Genomic DNA, 19,738 nt, shown 5'->3' on the forward strand with positions numbered 1-19,738 from the left:
GCATATCCACATGGTCTTCTTTTTTTTGTAAACAAATACATATTGTCCTTAAAATTGTAACAAGTTTTTAATTTTAAAAATGAATGCATTTTAAAAATCTCTGACTAACTTCCATCACCAAGGATGTCAAAATGGAATTAGGGTATAAAAATAAAAGTTCTTGGAAAACCATAACCTGAGAGATAATCATGATTGTCATATTGTTGTTCTTACTGTGATCACTGTGATTTGAGTGGTTTTAAGTATGTGAGCTCAAGGTTTTCATTAGGCATTTCACCCTTGCACTCCTTGCCTGGGTTTTCTGACTCTTGGGGGCTAGGCTATTAGCTCCTGATTTTACCTCACAACTAAATTATCTCCAGGTTAGCACGGAGGGCTGTATGGCCTTTGTCAAACTTACTCTTCCCTTTTCTTTAATACAGGTGACAAGTCAGCAGCAGGAGATGGCTGTCTTGGACAGGCAGTTAGGGCATAAAAAGGAGGAGCTGCATCTACTCCAAGGAAGCATGGTGCAGGCAAAAGCTGACCTCCAGAAAGCTCTGAGACTGGGAGAGACTGAAGTAGCTGAGAAGTGCAATCACATTAAGGTGTGTTTTTTATTAGGTTTTCTGAAGAGTCCTAGGACAGTGCTATAGGTTTACTTTGATGTATTTTCATTGCTTCTCCCCAAATGAAAATATAAATTCCTGAAATCTTGCTTCCTCTGTAAAATCAATTTGTTATGTATCCATGCAGTGGCTGTCATGTGTAGTCCCCCATGTTGTTTTCTGGATATGCTCAAAGTTCTCCTGCCCCTGTACCTTTTTCATACCATTTCTTCTCCAGGAATTCCCTTTCTTCCCTATCACTAGCCTGATCTCACCTGTTTCTCATGACGCAGCTTCATGCCACCTCCTCTAAGAAAACTTCTGGCCGGGTGCAGTGGCTCACACCTGTAATCTCAGCACTTTGGGAGGCCAAGGCGGGCAGATCACGAGGTTAAGAGATTGAGACCATCCTGGCCAACATGGTGAAAGCCCATCTTTACTAAAAATACAAAAATTAGCCAGGCATGGTGGCATGCACCTGTAATCCCAGCTACTCGGGAGACTGAGAAAGGAGAATTACTCGAACTCTGGAGGCGGTGGTTGCAGTGAGCCGAGATCGTGCCACTGCACCCCGGCCTAGTGACCGAGTGAGACTCAATTTCAAAAAAAAAAAGAAAAGAAAACTTCTCTGACTTTTTTCTTTCTCTTGGAAGAAGGAGTTTCCTTCTTTTGAGTTTAGAAACAGTCTGTCTGCATGTTTCCTAGGGCATCTTAGCCTTTTGTGATTGTGTTTATGTTCCCTGCCTTACTACTCAACAAGGTGCTAAGCCCTTCCAGAGCAGGAGCCATGTCTCAGTCAGGCTTTTCTCTCTATAGCACATTGCCTTGCTTATAGTAATGTTGCAAATATATTTAGATGAAGAGAATATGTTACTTTCTTCTATTATATAGAAATAGGTTTCTGCAAAATATAATGCTGTTCTTGACATAAAAGGCAAAAATGAGCTTGTTTCCAAATTAGAATTTCTATGAAATAAAACAATAAATAACAGAACTTATTTTGAAGTAATTTTCATTTACAGTCACAGGAGGGGGTAACTTTTTTTTTTTCAAACACAGGAAGTAAAATCTCTTCTGGAAGAACTGAGTTTTCAGAAAGGAGAACTGAACGTTCAGATTAGTGAAAGAAAAACTCAGCTTACATTTATAAAGCAGGAAATTGAAAAAGAGGAAGAAAATCTTCAGATTGTTTTAAGGCAGATGTCTAAACATAAAACTGGTAAGTTTAAAGGAAAACAATCATACAAAGTTTGAGGTTGGAAATGTCTGTGTATTACAAGTCACAGAAAAAAATAAGAAATGGCCAAACTGTAAAGTTTAACCTTACTACTAATAAGCAAAGAAAGCAGGTTATAAAAGGCATATGATGTTATTTTCTGCCATTTTAATTGGTAAACTTTATTTAAAAGCAAAATAATCATGCTCATTGCTGATCAGAGTGTGCTGAAAGAAGAGCACGCACAGTCTATCAATTGAGATGTAAACTGGAACAATCTCCCAGTGTTTCAAGACTCTTAAAATTCACACCTGTTGAACCAGTCAGCCCATTTCTACTCCTCCAGAAAGGGCAAGTATGTACATCACAGCCATATTTATAATGACAAAATTTGGAAACAGGCTGGGTGTGGTGGTTCATGCCTATAATCCCAGCTCTTTGGGAGGCTGAGGCAAGAGGATTGCTTGAGCCTAGGAGTTCAAAACTACCTGGGCAATGTAGTGAGACCCCATCTCTACAAAAATATTCAAAAATTAGCGATACACATTGATGTGCACCTGTAGTCTCAGCTATTCGGAAGGCCAAGCAGGGAGGATCCCTTGAGCTTGGGAGGTCAAGGCTGCAGTGAGCTATGATTATGCCACTATGCTCCAGCCTGGGAAACAGAGGAAGACCCTGTTTCACCACACCCCCTGCAAAATTGGAAACAGATGACCAATTTAAAAGTCGTATTTTTAACATTTAATGACATACAAACATGCCCATGAGAAGAATGAAAAAAGTGGGTAAAAAATGAGTATGGAGTATATAGACCCAGTTTATTTTAAAATGTGTGAGAATAAGTGTGTGTGTGCGCACGCACATGCATTCTTGGAACATCAAAATGCTATTGTAATAGTGATTTGGTGGTGGTGGGTTTTTATTTTTTTCGTATTTTCCAACTTTTCTACAATAAGCAAATATCTCTATAATCAGAAAAAAAGTTAATATTTAAATATTTGTATTTCAAAGGCCAAAAAATTGTTATGTAAATCTCAGTCTGTATTTCAAAGTATTTTTAACTTATTTTGATCAATTTTATAGAAAATGCTTTTAGTTGATTCTTTTATGTAGAAGCAAATGCTTTGGAACCAGATCTTTGTTAATTAAATGTTTTTGTTAAAATGTTTGTTTATTTATTTGTATAGAGATGGGATCTTGCTCTGTCAACCAGGCTAGTCTCAAACTCCTGGGCTCAAGCAATCCTTACACTTCAGCCTGCCAAATGGCTGAGATTACAGGCGCGTGCTGCTGCACCTGGCTTGTTAAAATGTTTTAAACAAATTAAATAGTATGTAACAATACTTTTAGAGAATTTTTTATTAAGAATAAAATTAGCACCATTAATTCAGCGCAACAGAATTTTAAAAATTATCTTGTATTAGTCAATAGCATTGTTTTCTGTTTCATTTTGTAAATGTTTTCCAAGTTCATTTAATATCATGGACCATGCTTTGTTTCTATCCCTTAGAACTAAAGAATATTCTGGACATGTTGCAACTTGAAAACAATGAGCTACAAGGTTTGAAGCTACAACATGACCAAAAGGTATCTGAATTAGAGAAGACTCAGGTGGCAGTGCTAGAGGTAATGAACAAAGCCATTGTACCCTTAAGAAACTGAGGTCTTTCTCATGTAGGATGTTTGAGTCCTCTTTTATCTGATTTAGGAGAAACTGGAGTTAGAGAATTTGCAGCAGATAGCCCAGCAGCAGAAAGGGGAAATAGAGTGGCAGAAGCAGCTCCTCGAGAGGAATAAACGAGAAATAGAACGAATGACTACTGAGTCCCGAGCTTTACAATCGTGTGTTGAGTGTTTGAGCAAAGAAAAGGAAGATCTCCAAGAGAAATGTGACATTTGGGAAAAAAAGTTGGCACAAACCAAAAGGTGAGAGCAAGAACAAATAAGCTTGCAGGATCACTTCTTCAGGCCAAGACATTATAAACATGCTAGAAAAAATTTGGAAAATAGAGAAAAGGATAAAATACACCACAAACTTGGTATCATAATACATTTTGCCAGTTGCATTGTTTGGTGAGTTTCCCTCTAGCTTTTTTTTTTTTTTTCCTCAAAACCATTTTTAAAAAATCTATTGTGCTTTTTTTAAGTAAAATAATACATGCTGGAAATAAATGGAGATATATATCTTGTTCATGGAGCAGAAGACAGCATTGTTAAAGATTTAGTTCTCTTCAAATTGATCTCTAGATTCAAAACAGTTACAATTAAAATCTCAATAGCCTTTTCTTGTGGAAATTGACAAGCTGGTTCTGAAATGATATAAACCTAGAATCGAATTATTCTAAGACCTACAATAGAATTTATACAGTTTTTTAGGTATGACACCAAAACAACTTTTAGAAAGTAGAACAAAAATTTAGGACTAACACTACCTGATTGCAACACTTTTATAAACCTATAGTAATCAAAACACTGTGGTATTAGTATAAAGATGAACACATAGATCAATGGAATAGAATAGAAAGTCTAGAAATAAACTGACATATATGTGAACAACTGATTTTGATGAAGATACAAAGGCATCTTTTTCAGTAAAGAAAAGATAGTCTTTTAGAAAAATGTTGCTGAAACAATTGGATATACAAAACCAAAAAAAGAACCTCAATTCATACCTCACTCTGTATAATATATAAATATTAATTTAAAATGAGGCCAGGCACGGTGGCTTATGCCAGTAATCCCAGCGTTTTGGGAGGCTGAGGCAGGAGGTTCACTTGAGCCCAGGAGTTTGAGACCAGCCTACACAATTAGAAAGACCCTGTGTCTGCAACAACAACAAAAAAAATTAAAAATAGCCAGGTTGGGAAGCTGAGGTGGGAGAATTGTCTGAGCCTGGGAGGTCGAGGCTGCAGTGAGCCATGATGATACCACTGCACTCCAGCCAGGGTGACAGAGTGAGACCCTGTCTCAAAAAATATGTATATATACACATATTTATTTTTATGTTTATATATAGGACCATAATCATACATGTAAAACCTAAATATAAAACTTCTAGAAGAAAACATAAAACATAGTAGAAAACTTTTGTGACCTTGGAGTGGGCACAAATTCTTGGTATGACACCAAAAGCATGATCCATAAAATAATAAATTGATACAATTAGACTTCAAAATTTAAAACATCTGCTCCTCAAAAGACACTGTTAAGGTAATGAAAAGATATGTCACAGATTGGGAAAAAATATTTGCAACCCATGTATCTGATAAAGGACTTGTGTTCAGAATATATATATAAAGAACTCTGAAAACTCAATAAGAAAATAACCCAGTTATTTAAATGGGCAAAAGATTTGAACAGACATTTCATTACAGAAGATAAATGGATGGCAAATAAGCACATGAAAAGATACGCAGGATCATTAATCATTACGGAAATGCAAATTAAAACCACAGTGAGATATCACTACACACCTATTAGAACAACAGCCATACCAAATGTTAATATTAACCAGCAACTTTCTTTTTTTTCTTGAGACGGGAGTCTCTGTCACCCAGGCTGGAGTGCAGTGGCTCACTGCAAGCTCCGCCTGCCTGGTTCATGCCATTCTCCTGCCTCCGCCTCCAGAGTAGGTGGGACTACAGGCACCCGATACCACGCCCGGCTAATTTTTTGTATTTTTAGTAGAGACGGGGTTTCACTGTGTTAGCCAGGATGGTGTCGATCTCCTGACCTCGTGATCCGCCCGCCTTGGCCTCCCAAAGTGCTGGGATTACAGGCGTGAGCCACCGCATCCGGCCGGAAGTTTCATATATGATTGAGGGGCATGTAAAATGGTATTAAGTAACTATTTAACTTTGGAAGACAGTTTAACAGTTACTTAAAAATCAAACATACACCAACCGGAAGATCTAGCCATTCTACTCCTAGGTATTATATTTATTCAAGAGAAATGAAAGCATATTTCTACACAGTGTATATACTAATGTTCATGACAGCCTTATTTGTAATAGCCAAAGACTAGAAATGACCCAAATGTCTATCACCTGGTAAACAGAAACAAATTGTGGTATATCCACACTGTAGAATACTACTCAGCAATAAGAAGGGAATGAAGTATTGATACACACAACACGGATGAATCTCAAAGTAACTACGCTGAGTGAAAGAAGCCAGACCAAAAGCAAGTTCACACTGTATGAGTCCCTTTATATACTACAATACATGCTCATGCATGTCTGCTATATGGACAGATCCTACTGTACATACAATCGTTTTCTACTTTTTTTATTGTCACAGCTCCATTTTTATCAGATTTTTGGAATTCTGAATGTTATCCATGTTTTTAATCTATGATTTTTATAAAACTTCAGTTTAATGAGTCATTTGAAAAAAGTCTCCACTTAGAAAGCTGATAAGATTTTGAAAATGAGTTGTCTTAAATTTCGTGAAGATTTATAATCTTTTATACTTTCCATAACTGTATGTTGTGAAAGGATAACACTGTTCCTCAGTCATCTCCTGTGTGTGCTTGAATATTTTATATTTGACAGTCTGACTTATTCTCTGTGGTAGGGTTTTAGCAGCAGCAGAAGAAAATAGCAAAATGGAGCAATCAAACTTAGAAAAGTTGGAATTGAATGTCAGAAAACTGCAGCAGGAACTAGACCAACTAAACAGAGACAAGTTGTCACTGCATAACGACATTTCAGCAATACAACAGCAGCTCCAAGGTATAAGGCAGCAGAACAGTGAAAGTGTGATTTCGTTGCCCTTTGTTAGTTTCTTTGTTTGATTTTTCTTATGGCAGAAGTAATTCCTCCTAAGGAGCATGGAGTTTCTTTGTAAAATTAGATTGTGGTAATGGTTGCACAACTTGCAAACTACTAAAAGCCTTTGAATTATACACTTTAAATAGGACCTAATATGTGAATTTTATCTCAAAGTCAGTTTAAAAAAAAAAAAAACACCTAATTCATCTTCCTTAGAGAACAATTTTAAAACATAGTAAAAAGAAATCAAAATTGCTGTTTACCTCACTCCTCATAGATTCCTAGTAACAGTTTGGTGAATATCCTTCCAGATTTTTCCTAGGGGTGTGTGCCTAGTTTGAAAAGCAAAGATGTAAATAATGAAGATTTTAAAATTATCAAATGTTTATAAATATGATAATTTATTTAGAAATTGCTGAGTAATTCTATCTAATAATATACTTGTTGAACATTTTTTATGTCCTTGATATTTCATTTTCTCATTTAATCCTCATAACATGTTTATGAGATAAAAATTATTTTACTCATTTGTAAATAAGGAAACTGAAGCTTAGTTTTCTTGTGACTGCTTAAATGAGAAGTGACTTGCTAGAGGTCACACAGCTAGTAATTGACAAAGCCAGTATAGATATAAAATTTATTCCCAAATTGCCTTCCTGAAAGGTTAAGTTTCTATTTCTACCAGCAATGCAGAAGGTAGCTGTTTTTAAGCTATGCACCTAACATTATCTGTAATTTTTTCGTTGTGAGATTTTGAACATGAAAATCTTTAAAAACCTGAGCTCCAAGCCCAAATGTGGATTGTGCATATAACTCTCTTTTGGCCTTTAATGAGATAGTGTGGCATAGTCATACATGTAATAGAAGTAAGCGTAAAATAACTTCTCTACTTTTTGAGAATGCTAATGGGAATCTGTATGTACGTATGTATTTCTTATTTCATGAGAATGTCATTTCTGTAGAAAAACAAGAAGCAGTAAACTCACTGCAGGAGGAACTAGCTAATGTCCAAGACCATTTGAACCTAGCAAAACAGGTAAGGTTAACAAATGTAATATTCTAGTAGTATACTGAGGGTATGCAGACAATTGGTTTAAATAACAAAGAAATCAAGTAGGCTGGTTCCTCTTCACAACAGCAGATACTGTAGGACCATTTATATAACATAACCATCACATAAATAAAAGTTTTGGTGGAGAGCAGTGGTTTGCTAATTTATTTTAGCCTTAGAACTCTTGATACAAACAAAGTTTTACTCAAAGCTAGTAAGTAGGGTGGTGGCTAGACCAGAGCCCAGCAGCAGTCTCTCAGCAGCTCTTCTTGGGGCTTCAGGGACCAGATGGGTCATCTGTAATCCATGGCACAGATGAGGCCTTTAAAGGCTGGGCTTAGATTTGATTACTCCTTGAGCCATAGAGTAACTGTCAAATCTGGGCCTCTATCTTGTCAGATACTGAATATAGCAGATTTTTGGCCCTTGTACTTCTAATGATTTTCTTAAAGGGAATTCAGTGTTGTCCTGTGAGACTAGTGCTGTAATTCAGAGCACTTCAGGCGAGTTCTAGACCTTAGTTTCTATTATGTAAATTAAGAGTTATGCCAGGTGCGGTGGCTTGCACCTGTAATCCCAGCACTTTGGGAGGCTGAGGTGGGCAGATCACCTGAAGTCAGGAGTTCAAGACTAGCCTGACCAACATGGAGAAACCCCATCTCTACTAAAAATACAAAATTAGCTGGGTGTGGTGGCGCATGCCTGTAATCCCAGCTACTCGGGAGGCTGAGGCAGGAGAATCACTTGAACCCGAGACCTGGAGGTTGCCGTGAGCTGGCATTGCACCATTGCACTCCCGCCTGGGCAACAAGAGCGAAGCTCTATCTCAGAAAAAAAAAAAAAAAAGTTACATTAGACACAGGCTGGGTATGGTGGCTCACGCCTGTAATCCCAGCACTTTGGGAGGCCAAGGCAGGTGGATCACTTGAGGCCAGGAGTTCGAGATCAACCTGGCCAATATGGTGAAACCCCATTTCTACTAAAAAGACAAAAAGTTAGCTGGGCGTGGTGGCATGTGCTTGTAGTCCCAACTACTCAAGAGGCTGAGATGGGAGGATTGCTTGAACCTGGGAGGCGGAGGTCACAGTGAGCCAAGATCATGCCACTGCACTCCAGCCTTGGCAACAGAGCAAGACTGTCGAAAAAATAAATAAGTAAATAAGTAAATAAATAAATAAAATAAAACTTGGATTAGACATCTAAATTCTCTTGTACCTATAAGTTTATTGAGATAATAAAGGAAATAAACTTTTATGCCTCTCATTCTGTCAGACTTAGTAGATACTGGATTGGCACCTGGCCACCTCTAGTAAAGATGGCTTTATTAGTAGTTTCCACTTGTTCTTTCACCTAAAGGACCTGCTTCACACCACCAAGCATCAAGATGTATTGCTTAGTGAGCAGACCCGACTCCAAAAGGACATCAATGAATGGGCAAATAGGTTTGAAGACTGTCAGAAAGAAGAGGAGACAAAACAACAACAACTTCAAGTGCTTCAGAGTGAGATTGAAGAAAACAAGCTCAAACTAGTCCAACAAGAAATGGTACTACACATTTATGATTTTATATAAAAGAAGCATTTTGTGGCTCATGTGAGCCTATTTTTCCCCTGGCAGAGAGCTGCTGAGAAATATCCCCCATGGGACTGTGTGTCGCTTAACTGCCCTGTGTAGCCATGGGTGGCGTTTACACCAACTATGTGACTTAGAGACCTTTAATGATCATAGAACATCGGTCCTGTAAAGATATTTAATGGCCACGTGCCATTTGCTGCTTTAATCCCCTCCTCACATGCTGGCCAGACAGCTTCCCAAGCCCTCTTGATCACCTCTGTAATGGAATTGTCCCTGTGGGCTGTCTTCTACTTTCTTTTGAACTGGAATCTGTCTCATGTCCATGCAGCTTCTCTGGGACACTATTTGTTGTTTTATGACTAATCAAGATTATTCTTTATTAAGATATTTCAGAGACTCCAGAAAGAGAGAGAAAGTGAAGAAAGCAAATTAGAAACCAGCAAAGTGACACTGAAGGAGCAACAGCACCAGCTGGAAAGGGAATTAACAGACCAGAAAAGCAAACTGGACCAAGTGCTCTCAAAGGTGCTGGCGGCTGAAGAGCGTGTTAGGATTCTGCAGGAAGAGGAGAGGTGGGGTGAGAGCCTGGAGAAGATGCTCTCCCAAACTAGTATGTATTCTGGAACTTCTCACTGGGAGATGGGGTATGGGTTGGCTCTGCTGGTTGTCTTGCAAAAGTATTTAAAGAGATCCAGACCCCAGCCAGAGCCAGGAGAGGAAGCAGGAGAAGTTAAAGCAGGAGGTATGATAGCCCTGTGAAAGATGAGGAAGCAGGTTCAGAGAAGAGATGTGATCCTGAGACTGACCAGAAAGTCCTTCCTTGCTCGTATTGTCTCCTTTGAGAATGCCATCTCAAGAAAGTGGAACATTCAAGTGAATAACTGCCAAAAGATACTCTTAAAGGATATTACTTTTGAGCTTTGGGAATAATGATCTCCTTCATCTCAAGTGTCAAAAAAAATCATATTAACAGTTCTTCTGTCCAGATTTGGCCTAGTGAATGGTACCAGAATACAGGTGTTTGCTTTTAAGTCAGTTTGTTCTCTCTTGAACCATATATAAATGAAGTTGACATGGGAATCCAGGGTAAATGATTGTTCTCACATCAGTAAATGGTTTTTCTCTTTCTTAGGCTCCAGGGTTTAATAATGCTTGGAAAATGTTATGGGCTTGGGGATCTGAAAGGGTTATTATTCCTTTTTCCCTGGGAACTCTTGATATACGCAGACCCAATCATTTCATTATTAAAATGAAACTTAAAAAAAATATGTCCAGTTCTGATCATGCCAGAGTTGTTGAAAAGTAAAATCTGGGTGATAAGAAAAATATCTTTTAAATGTCACTTTTATTTTGTAAGCATTCTCTGTCGAGTACTCACTATGTACCAAGTGTTTGCATACATGATTCTAACTGAACATCAGGAAATGTATTCCTCATTATAAAATGGGGCTCATGCCAGTGTAGGAGGCAGCTCCAAATCCTGTGCACTTTCCACTGCACTACCTCCTCTGGAAGGACGTTGTACTGGTGTGTCTCCCTTTATGAAAATCAGTGTTTATAAAAAACATTTCATCTGTTCCACACACTTCAGGATTGGTGCTGGGTTTCCTCTCACTGGTCTCAAAGAGTTGAAAGAGAAGATAGTAGCTGTCTGACACTCTGGGATCAGTCTCTCCAGGAACCAATTACTTCAAAAGGCACCCTTATCTGGGTCTTTTTCTGGGCCTTTGAAGTGTGGGTCAGGGTAGGCTTGTAAGACTTTGTAATGGAGGAAAGCACCTGCATGGGTCGCATATCACCATTATGCATCTGCCACAAGGGAAGGGGAGCTCTGCCCACAGTTGGCTCGGGCTCTTTAGCTAAACCAACTGCAAATGCTCATTTCAGAATGGCAGCTTTCAGAAAGGGAGCAGCAGTTGGTGGAGAAGTCAGGTGAGCTGTTGGCCCTCCAGAAAGAGGCAGACTCTATGAGGGCAGACTTCAGCCTCCTGCGGAACCAGTTCTTGACAGAAAGAAAGAAAGCTGAGAAGCAGGTGGCCAGCCTGAAGGAAGCACTTAAGATCCAGCGGAGCCAGCTGGAGAAAAACCTTCTTGTGAGTACCTGCTGCCGTGGCAGTTTGTGAGGAAATGATAAATTTAAAATTTTAAACTGCAACACCACTTCAACATAGAGAAAATAAATTACCCATCAACACAGTTCTGAACCCAACTGTTGTTATTGGTGTATTTATGCATCATTTGTCCTTGAAGCTGATGGTAAGTTTTACCTGGGACAGGGGTGCAGCCTCAAAGGAGCTCTGGCTGGCTGGGGAGACTGTCGTGTGAACAGCCATTATCAGCACAAACTAGAGAGCACGTTCTGCCAGTGAGCCTCAGTTTACACCTCCACTGGCGGGTGGAGGGGTATTGAAGAAGGCTTCTCTAGACGGTTTTTTTTTTTAGATGGCATCTGCTCTGTCTCCCAGGCTAGAGTGCAGTGGCGCGATCTCAGCTCACTGCAGCCTCCACCTCCCGGGTTCAAGTGATTCTCATGCCTCAGCCTCCTGAGTAGCTGGAACCACAGGTGTGCACCACCACACCCAACTAATTTTTGTATTTTTAGTAGAGATGGGGTTTCACCAGGTTGACCAGGCTGGTCCTGAACTCCTGACCTCAGGTGATCCACCTGCCTCAGCCTCCCAAGGTGCTGGGATTACAGGTGTGAGCTATTGCGCCCGGCCCATAGATGGTTTATTTTTATTTTTATTTTTAAGACAGAGTCTTGCTCTGTCACCCAGTCTGGAGTGCAGTGGCATGATCTCAGTTCACTGCAACCTCCACCTCCCAGGTTCAAGCAATTATCCTGTCTCAGCCTCCTGAGTATCTGGAATTACAGGCGCGTGCCACCACGCCTGGCTAATTTTTGTATTTTTAATAGAGTGGGGTTCACCATGTTGGCCAGGCTGGTCTCGCACTCCTGACCTTGTGATCCATATGCCTTGGCCTCCTAAAGTGCTGGGATTATAGGCGTGAGCCACCATGCCCAGCCAGTTTTATTACACTGCTGTAGTCAGTGCTTACAAATTTTTCTCATCCTACCCTTTTTGGCCAACATTAGCTTTAATCATTATCCTAAAACCAGGAAGCTCAATCTACCATGCTTTCATCCTTGAAATAAATTTGGGAAGTGACACTCAGATAGGTCAGAATAATTTATGGTGGATGGAGGCAGCTGAGCAGCAATGGAACTGTCAAGGGTGTGGATTTTTCCAGTACCCTCTGGAGGGATTAGTGGAGCCCTGTTCTATGAAAGGAACTTTTAAACCATGTGTGTCTCTCAAAGGGGATACACGTCTAACTAGTGATAGGCCAGATCATCATACAGATGGAATGTAGATGTCTCAGATTTAACCCTACCAGTAACCCTGTGATGATGGCTATTATTATTCTCATTTTACAGACAATTAATGAAGACTCAGAAAGGGTTAGTAGCTTATTATCAAAGGTGATGCTAACAGGCTCTGACATGTATATACTCCCAGCTGTATTTGATCTGCCAATGAAAGGAAGATAGAATTATCCCCATTTGACAGCTAGCAAAGCTGAGGCCCAGATGGGGAATGAAGTTATAGAGCTAGTGAGTGTGTAAGCCAGCAAACCACACCTCCACTTGTTGGATCGCAGAGTTATTTTCTTCCTCCTGTGCTAGGAGCAAAAACAGGAGAACAGCTGCATGCAAAAGGAAATGGCAACAATTGAACTGGTAGCCCAGGACAACCATGAGCGGGCCAGGCGCCTGATGAAGGAGCTCAACCAGATGCAGTATGAGTACACGGAGCTCAAGAAACAGGTGTGTGCCCAGGAAGCCCAGCTGGCCAGCCTGGGGAGAGAGGACTCACTGGGCTCAGGCAGATTGTATTGTTTTTAATATCCCTTCTATAGTAGTATAGAAAAACTGATTATAAGAATGTTCTTTAAGTCAAATCTGGCTTTTTAGCCTTAACATTTAGAAATGCACCTCCACTATTTGTTAAAAATATACTTTCAAAATTCTCTTAAATTTGACAAGCTCTTAAAATGTTAGTTTTTCAAGGAAAAACGGTAATTCTTGAGCATCATATTTCATGTCCCAAAGAACTACGTTGAAATGTTAGATTTTATGCCATAAACAAGTCTATAGGAGCCAAAACCTCCCCTACCCCTTGAGCAAGAAAAGATGGTCCAGGGGGAAACCTTTGATATCACATAATGTAGCCAGGCAGAGAGTGTTAAACCAGCTCATGCCTGGACTGGTAGAGTCTCTAATCCTTGATGTCTCTGGTGTCCTTTAGATAAAGCATCTGGGCCATCCCTGAACTCTAGCAGGGGCTGCTGTGGCCACTCATTTGGCCCTGCTATACTTAGTCCTTTGGATGACCCCACGTGGCCATTCTAGTTTCATCTGTGCTTCCAGTCCCCTGACGCCCCACATATACCTACCATTTGATTCAAGCTAAAATAACTAAAAACAATTATTTAAAGACCACAAGCCCTTAGTGATTTTGCCTTTGCAAATTTGGTAAGGCAATTAGCAGTAGGTATAAATCTCATTTTCACTAAGCTGTATATGGGGTAGAGCCACATAGAGTAGTCTCAGGCATCAAATGCAATTGGTAACACTTTAAGAAACCTCTAGGCTGGGTGCGGTGGTGCATTCCTGTAATCCCAGCACTTTAGGAGGCCAAGGTGGGTGGATCGCTTAAGCTCAGGAGTTCAAGACCAGCCTGGGCAACATGCTGAGACCTCGTCTCTACTAAAAATACAAAAAGTAGCTAGGTGTGGTGGCATACACCTGTAGTCCCAGCTACTCAGGAGGCTGAGGTGGGAGGAATGCTTGAGCCTGGGAGGTTGAGACTGCAGTGAGCCAAGATTGTGCCACTGCACTCCAGCCTGGGTGACAGAGCAAGACCCTGTCTTTAAAAAAAAAAATGTATATTGCTCAAGCCACCAGATTCTTCACTTATAAAATTCCAGCATTAGCATTTATAATCCAGATCACTTATGACTTATTTCAGTAAATGGCCCTTTTCTCTAGTTGCCAGTTGGGTGCCACTGAGGTACTTCATGTAAATTCTCACTTAGTTTTCACATTTCTGAGCAGAAGTTATTTATCTCCATGTATAAATGAGGTCATGGAGGATCAGATGTTAGCCAACTTACCCTAAGTCATACTGGTAATACTGGAAATGAGACTGGTAACTAGCTTTGTCTGACTCCAAAGAGATTGTCTTCTATAGAGTAATTCACCTTCAAGGAACTTTATGCATGTGCCTTTTCTAAATGAAAGCTGTTCCAGTGAAAATGCCAATAAAATAATTTATTCAGTAGCTTATAGATTCTTGAGTATCTGAAAAATCACAAGTTTTTACAGTTCTAGTAATTATAGTAGTTGATATTTATAGATCTTTAAATACGTGGCACATCATTCAGCTCAATTCCAAGTAAGTCTGAAATTTTATACAATGATATTTGACACCAACTCACTGTTTAGATGGCAAACCAAAAAGATTTGGAGAGAAGACAAATGGAAATCAGTGACGCAATGAGGACTCTTAAATCTGAGGTGAAGGATGAAATCAGAACCAGCCTGAAGAATCTCAATCAGTTTCTTCCAGAAGTACCAGCAGATCTAGAAGCTATTTTGGAAAGAAACGAAAACCTAGAAGGAGAATTGGAAAGCTTGAAAGAGAACTTTCCATTTACCATAAATGAGGGACCTTGTGAAGAAAAACTGAACTTTTCACAAGTTCACATAATGGTAAGGGTTTATCCTGCTATTCTCTGGGTTCATAGGATTGACCGCCTCCCCCAGCCAAGCTGAAACACAGATGTGGGGGTGCTGGGGTAGGGGAGGGAAAGGCTGGTTGGCTTCCACTTGTAGCAGCAGTGGTATCTGATATCTCCATTTTCCCTCTGAGAAAGGATGAGCACTGGCGTGGAGAAGCACTCCGGGAGAAACTGCGTCACCGGGAAGACCGACTCAAGGTTGCCCTTTAAAACAAACAAAAAACCAGTATGAGATACTGGGCACATTGGGGAGGGGAGGGGAAAGTTACATTTACCTGATGCTTTCACATCCATGCTGTTGCAGCACTGCCGGCAGTGTCAGGGATGGCATGTGTCTGAAGCTCTGAGGAGTTGGTGTCACCAGTAAACGGCAGTCAGTGTTCAAAGCAATGACTTGTGTTGACTCCAGTGTTCTTTAACCTATGTAATGCTGCTTTACCTCAGCTAGAACTGATAGAATCTAAGTATTTGGGACAGGAAGTAGAAACACAGTGATGAACTATAAGGTTATCACCGGCCAGCGATGGCAGGAAAGATTTGGGATACTGGAAAAAGGCTGAATGTCAGTTAAGGAATTGTTTGGCTCCGAACATGTTGACTTTGAAGGCCTTGTGAGATACCCAGAGAAGGATATCTGTCTGTAGACAGCCAAAAATAGGAGTCTAGGATTACTGATCAGTGTTGACCTAAAGATTTGAGAGTTAAAAGTATAGATGGGAGGTTACATTTATTTGGGGGGAATGGCTATGTAGACAGTATGGGGTGAGAGAGTGCAGTGCTATAGTATTGAGTGGAGCCCTGTGATGTCCAACGATAGTCTCCAGCCATGTGTGGTTATTTAAATTTTAATAAATTATAATTAAGTTAAAAATTCAGTTATTCATTTGCCACATTTCAAGTGCTCAATAGCCACATGTGGCTTTCTATATTGATAGCCAGAGGTAGAACATTCCCATCACTGCAGAAAGTTCTGTTGGACAGCGCTGCTATAGACTTTGAGAGAATTTGATTATAGCAGGGGCAAAAGCCAAAAAGTAGTATGAAGTTGAGGATTAAATACTAGTGAGTTTATAGACAAGAAACTAAGGCTTAGGAAAAAAAATACATAATCAGGAGACACTCCAGGTGTCAAGTATAAACTAACTGATCTCAGTCATAACAGAGAAGGAAAAAAGAGATGAGGCAATAATTTAATGGAGAAGCAAGGGATACAGAAATCCTAAGCACTGCTAGCATGGAAAAAACGGGCCAAGTGAAAGGCCCAGTTAATGACAACACAGAAAAGTAAAGGTTTATGCTCACTAAGTATCCACCTGGCACCTCCTACGATTCTTTTTAAAGATGAACATTTTCAACAACCATTCCTGTTAGCTAGATTTGCCTGTCAAGTGTATGTGAGGAAGCTGAGCTGTAGTTCTGGTGCATTTCTTCTGTGTCAAACCCTAAGTCTTGTAACACTTTTCAGGCCCAACTCCGACACTGTATGTCCAAGCAAGCAGAAGTATTAATTAAAGGAAAGCGGCAGACAGAGGGCACTTTACACAGTTTGAGAAGACAAGTAGATGCTTTAGGGGAACTGGTCACCAGCACCTCTGCAGATTCAGCATCGTCACCCGATCTGTCTCAGCTGGAGTCTTCCCTCACAGAGGACTCTCAACTTGGACAAAATCAGGTAGGCAGCAGCTCTTTTTAAAAACAAAACAATAGCCTGGGGTTGTTTTTTGTTGTTGTTGTTGTTGTTTTGTTTTTTTGAGACAAGGTCTTGCTTGGTACCGTCACAGCCCACTGCAGCCTTGACCTCCCAGGCTCAAGCGATCCTCCCACCTCAGCCTCCCATGTAGCTGGGACTACAGGCACACACCACCACACTTGTCTTAGCAAAGACTTGGTAGAGGTGGATAACCTGATGGCTTAGGAAACAGACTACAACTGCAGATTGGATGACCTGGCAGGGATATAGTTAATTCTACTCATGTCCTCCACTTCTGGATTTCTTTATCTTCTACTCTGTCAATATAAAGAGCTTAGACCTGTGAGGCCAATATGAGTCCTAGTTTAGTCTGTCTCCCTGCATTTTGTAACTTCCATTTAAGAAGTTGGAATTCAGACCTCTTAACCTAGGGTCTATAAAAACCCTGAATTTCGCAAAGGTTTTCTGTGCGAGCTTAGATAAGGTTAATAAGCATTTAAGAGGAACATGAAATATGCTCATGGAACTGGTGAGTAGTAGCACACGTAACTGTCAGAGATAGGTAACAGCTTCCATTTTCGAGTGCCTATTGTGTGCACATAAAAAACTTTATATACATTATCTAATTTCTACATCCTTGGAGGTAGGAATTATCCCTTTATATAGGTAAGTAATCTGTACAAAATGATAAATGATTTGGTCAAGGACATAGCAAAGGACAACAGTAGGACTTACGGGCTAATCTGTCTTTACCACAGAGCAGTATATTTTAATGGTGGAGCCACAAGGAGCTTTCAAAGACTGTTGCCTTTTTAATATGCCCAAGGTGGGCAAGTGACTTACCCTAGGTCACACAGCTAATTAATAGCAGCAGGGCCATCTGAATATGATTATCTGTGGTGGAACCCAGTCAGGTAAAGGCCAAAATCATCATGGGCCTCAGGGCAGGGTTCGAGGAGGAGTGTGAGAGGCACTGGGCATTGAATAGGGAAGCTTTAGGGATAAGACAGCCCAGAGTAGTGGGAGAAGAGTACACAAGGGCTTAAGAGCCAGGTTCAATTACCAGCTCAAGGTGGCAGCCAGATTTATTTAGGTGCTTTAAAGGCAACCATCGCACAATGGGTAGGGGCGAGATTGGTAGAATTATTTAGAAGTGTGGGGTTGTAATCCAGACCTATGTGGAATAAAAGCCTGAACTAGTTAAAAGTTAGGGGGCTGGCTTCTGAGCCTAACACTTTATTTCCCTTCTTTTCTGGTAAGAATAGATACTACACTTGATCTTAGCCAAAAGGCTGAGAGCTCCTTCCAACAAGTTCTACAAGGTCCATCAGAACCACTAGACAGTTACCGGCACTGATGCCATCCCTGCTCACTGGGTAAATGTTAAGAGTTTTTTTTTTTTTTTTTTAAACTAGAACTTTTAATTGGAGGATCTTGAATTTTAGCAGTTTTAAGAATAACTTTTTTTTCTCTCAGAATTTTGTACACTGGTTCATCTTAAGACATTTTTACAAAGAGGTACTCAAAATACGTAATTTACCTATAAGCCATCATGCCATCACTTAGTTAAGACTGTTTTTACTGTTTCAGAAATTTGATTTATCCTTCCTTCTGTCTTATTGTAGGAAAAGAATGCCTCAGCCAGATGAGGAATACTGTCTTGTGTAAATATATTCAAGGAAAGCACCTCCACTACCTCACTGACTTCATAATTGGAATGTCACTTGTTTTTTTTTTTTAATCAAGATCCAGTGAACTAAGTAAGATTCTGAAACTCCACTGTAGTTTATTTTGCCTGTACCATTAATGCCAATGTTTTTATAAATAACTTGTACATAGTACATATGGGAATAGTTGCATATGGGAATTTAAACCATGTGGCTGAGCCTTTTTGTTTGTATCTTTGTAACTTTTTTTTTTTTTTAAACCAGTGATTTTAACTGCATAGCTGAACCTACAAACTGGTAAATTTTATTAACAAAAAGAATGTACTTAAGGCCCTCTTTATTTATAGTGTCGAGTTATTTTTGAATTTTGCTTGAAATCTATTTTTCATATGAAAATAAAAGATAACAATCAACTTGGGTCTGTCTGCTGACGTTACACTTCACAGGTAATTCTATGGAAAAGCTGTCAAGTTTTTACCTTAATTCCAAGTAAGCAAGCTTTCAGGTGGTTTTCTTTTACCTGGAGGCTGAAGTACATTATACTTATCAATGAAGGTTTCATCATTTGGAAATACATCAATTATAAAACTATTATGCTTCAGATGCCTTTCCTCAGCCAACATATTCTTTGGTGGAGAATCAGGAAAATGTTGTACCTTGGAGAGTATGACCCAGTGATAAATTCAAATTGTGTTGCCTTTAAAAATTTTGAACTACCATAATTAACAGCTCAACTCCATGATGTGTACATTTCTTTAAAAACTAGAATAGCAACTACTCTCACAGTCTGGCATAATTATTCCCAAGGGGGAAATATGTAGTAAGTTTTAAAATATTCTCGGGAACTCTTTTCTAGATCACTAGACAGCTTTTGAGTCACAACAGGCATATTACCATGTTACTATAATACAGAACAGCACAGTGCAGTAATCCCTCACCACCAAGGTTTTTATTCCAAAACAGTTATTTGGCTAGAAGTGGACTGTTAAGATACGGCATCAATGGAGTTACAATAAAGACAATGAAAGTGACAATTTATTAATACACAGTAAGTTCTAGAAGGCATCTACTTTCAAAACAAAACTTGATTTCTTTTGTATTTACATTTTTTGTTTCAAGTCTTAGCAAAATGCTAAAAGGCCTGGCCTAATCACAATTATTGACATCCTTCTGGGACACAATTTTCTGGGCCTATGTTGAATGAGGATAAATTTTCTTCTTTTCTTTAAAATGCCACATGAACCCTATACTCCCACATGAAGAGGAATGGAAAGTAATTATTTGGTCTTTTCTTCTGTTTAAGGGAATGAACTGAACCACTCATGTTTTTAAAATCACACTTAAAACAGCAGACACCTGGGCAAAAAAGTTCCCC

The 19,738-nt window shown here is 39.6% G+C and overlaps 1 protein-coding gene across 12 annotated transcripts in view; it reads left to right on the top strand.

Annotated features, from left to right (window-relative positions):
* The window catches only part of CNTRL (centriolin), a 97,333-nt gene extending 78,557 nt beyond the window's left edge, over positions 1–18,776 (top strand). For 7 of the 12 annotated variants that reach the window (XM_030919817.1, XM_030919815.1, XM_030919820.1 and 4 more), the window contains 15 exons: positions 423–587; positions 1,647–1,806; positions 3,314–3,429; positions 3,512–3,729; positions 6,379–6,536; positions 7,538–7,611; positions 8,983–9,171; positions 9,586–9,811; positions 11,089–11,294; positions 12,890–13,030; positions 14,711–14,977; positions 15,142–15,204; positions 16,472–16,678; positions 17,962–18,072; positions 18,322–18,776. In XM_030919817.1, coding sequence (XP_030775677.1) covers positions 423–587; positions 1,647–1,806; positions 3,314–3,429; positions 3,512–3,729; positions 6,379–6,536; positions 7,538–7,611; positions 8,983–9,171; positions 9,586–9,811; positions 11,089–11,294; positions 12,890–13,030; positions 14,711–14,977; positions 15,142–15,204; positions 16,472–16,678; positions 17,962–18,036 — 2,265 coding nt within the window. In that variant the 3' untranslated portion in view covers positions 18,037–18,072; positions 18,322–18,776. Of the gene's footprint in view, positions 1–422; positions 588–1,646; positions 1,807–3,313; positions 3,430–3,511; positions 3,730–6,378; positions 6,537–7,537; positions 7,612–8,982; positions 9,172–9,585; positions 9,812–11,088; positions 11,295–12,889; positions 13,031–14,710; positions 14,978–15,141; positions 15,233–16,471; positions 16,679–17,961; positions 18,073–18,321 lie in introns of those variants that run through there. The other 5 variants (XM_030919821.1, XM_030919818.1, XM_030919822.1 and 2 more) reach the window with 5 other exon arrangements.
* The last annotated feature ends 962 nt before the right edge of the window (positions 18,777–19,738 follow it).

Source organism: Rhinopithecus roxellana, chromosome 16 (genome assembly GCF_007565055.1).
Source record: "Rhinopithecus roxellana isolate Shanxi Qingling chromosome 16, ASM756505v1, whole genome shotgun sequence".
NCBI classification, from domain to species: domain Eukaryota; kingdom Metazoa; phylum Chordata; class Mammalia; order Primates; family Cercopithecidae; genus Rhinopithecus; species Rhinopithecus roxellana.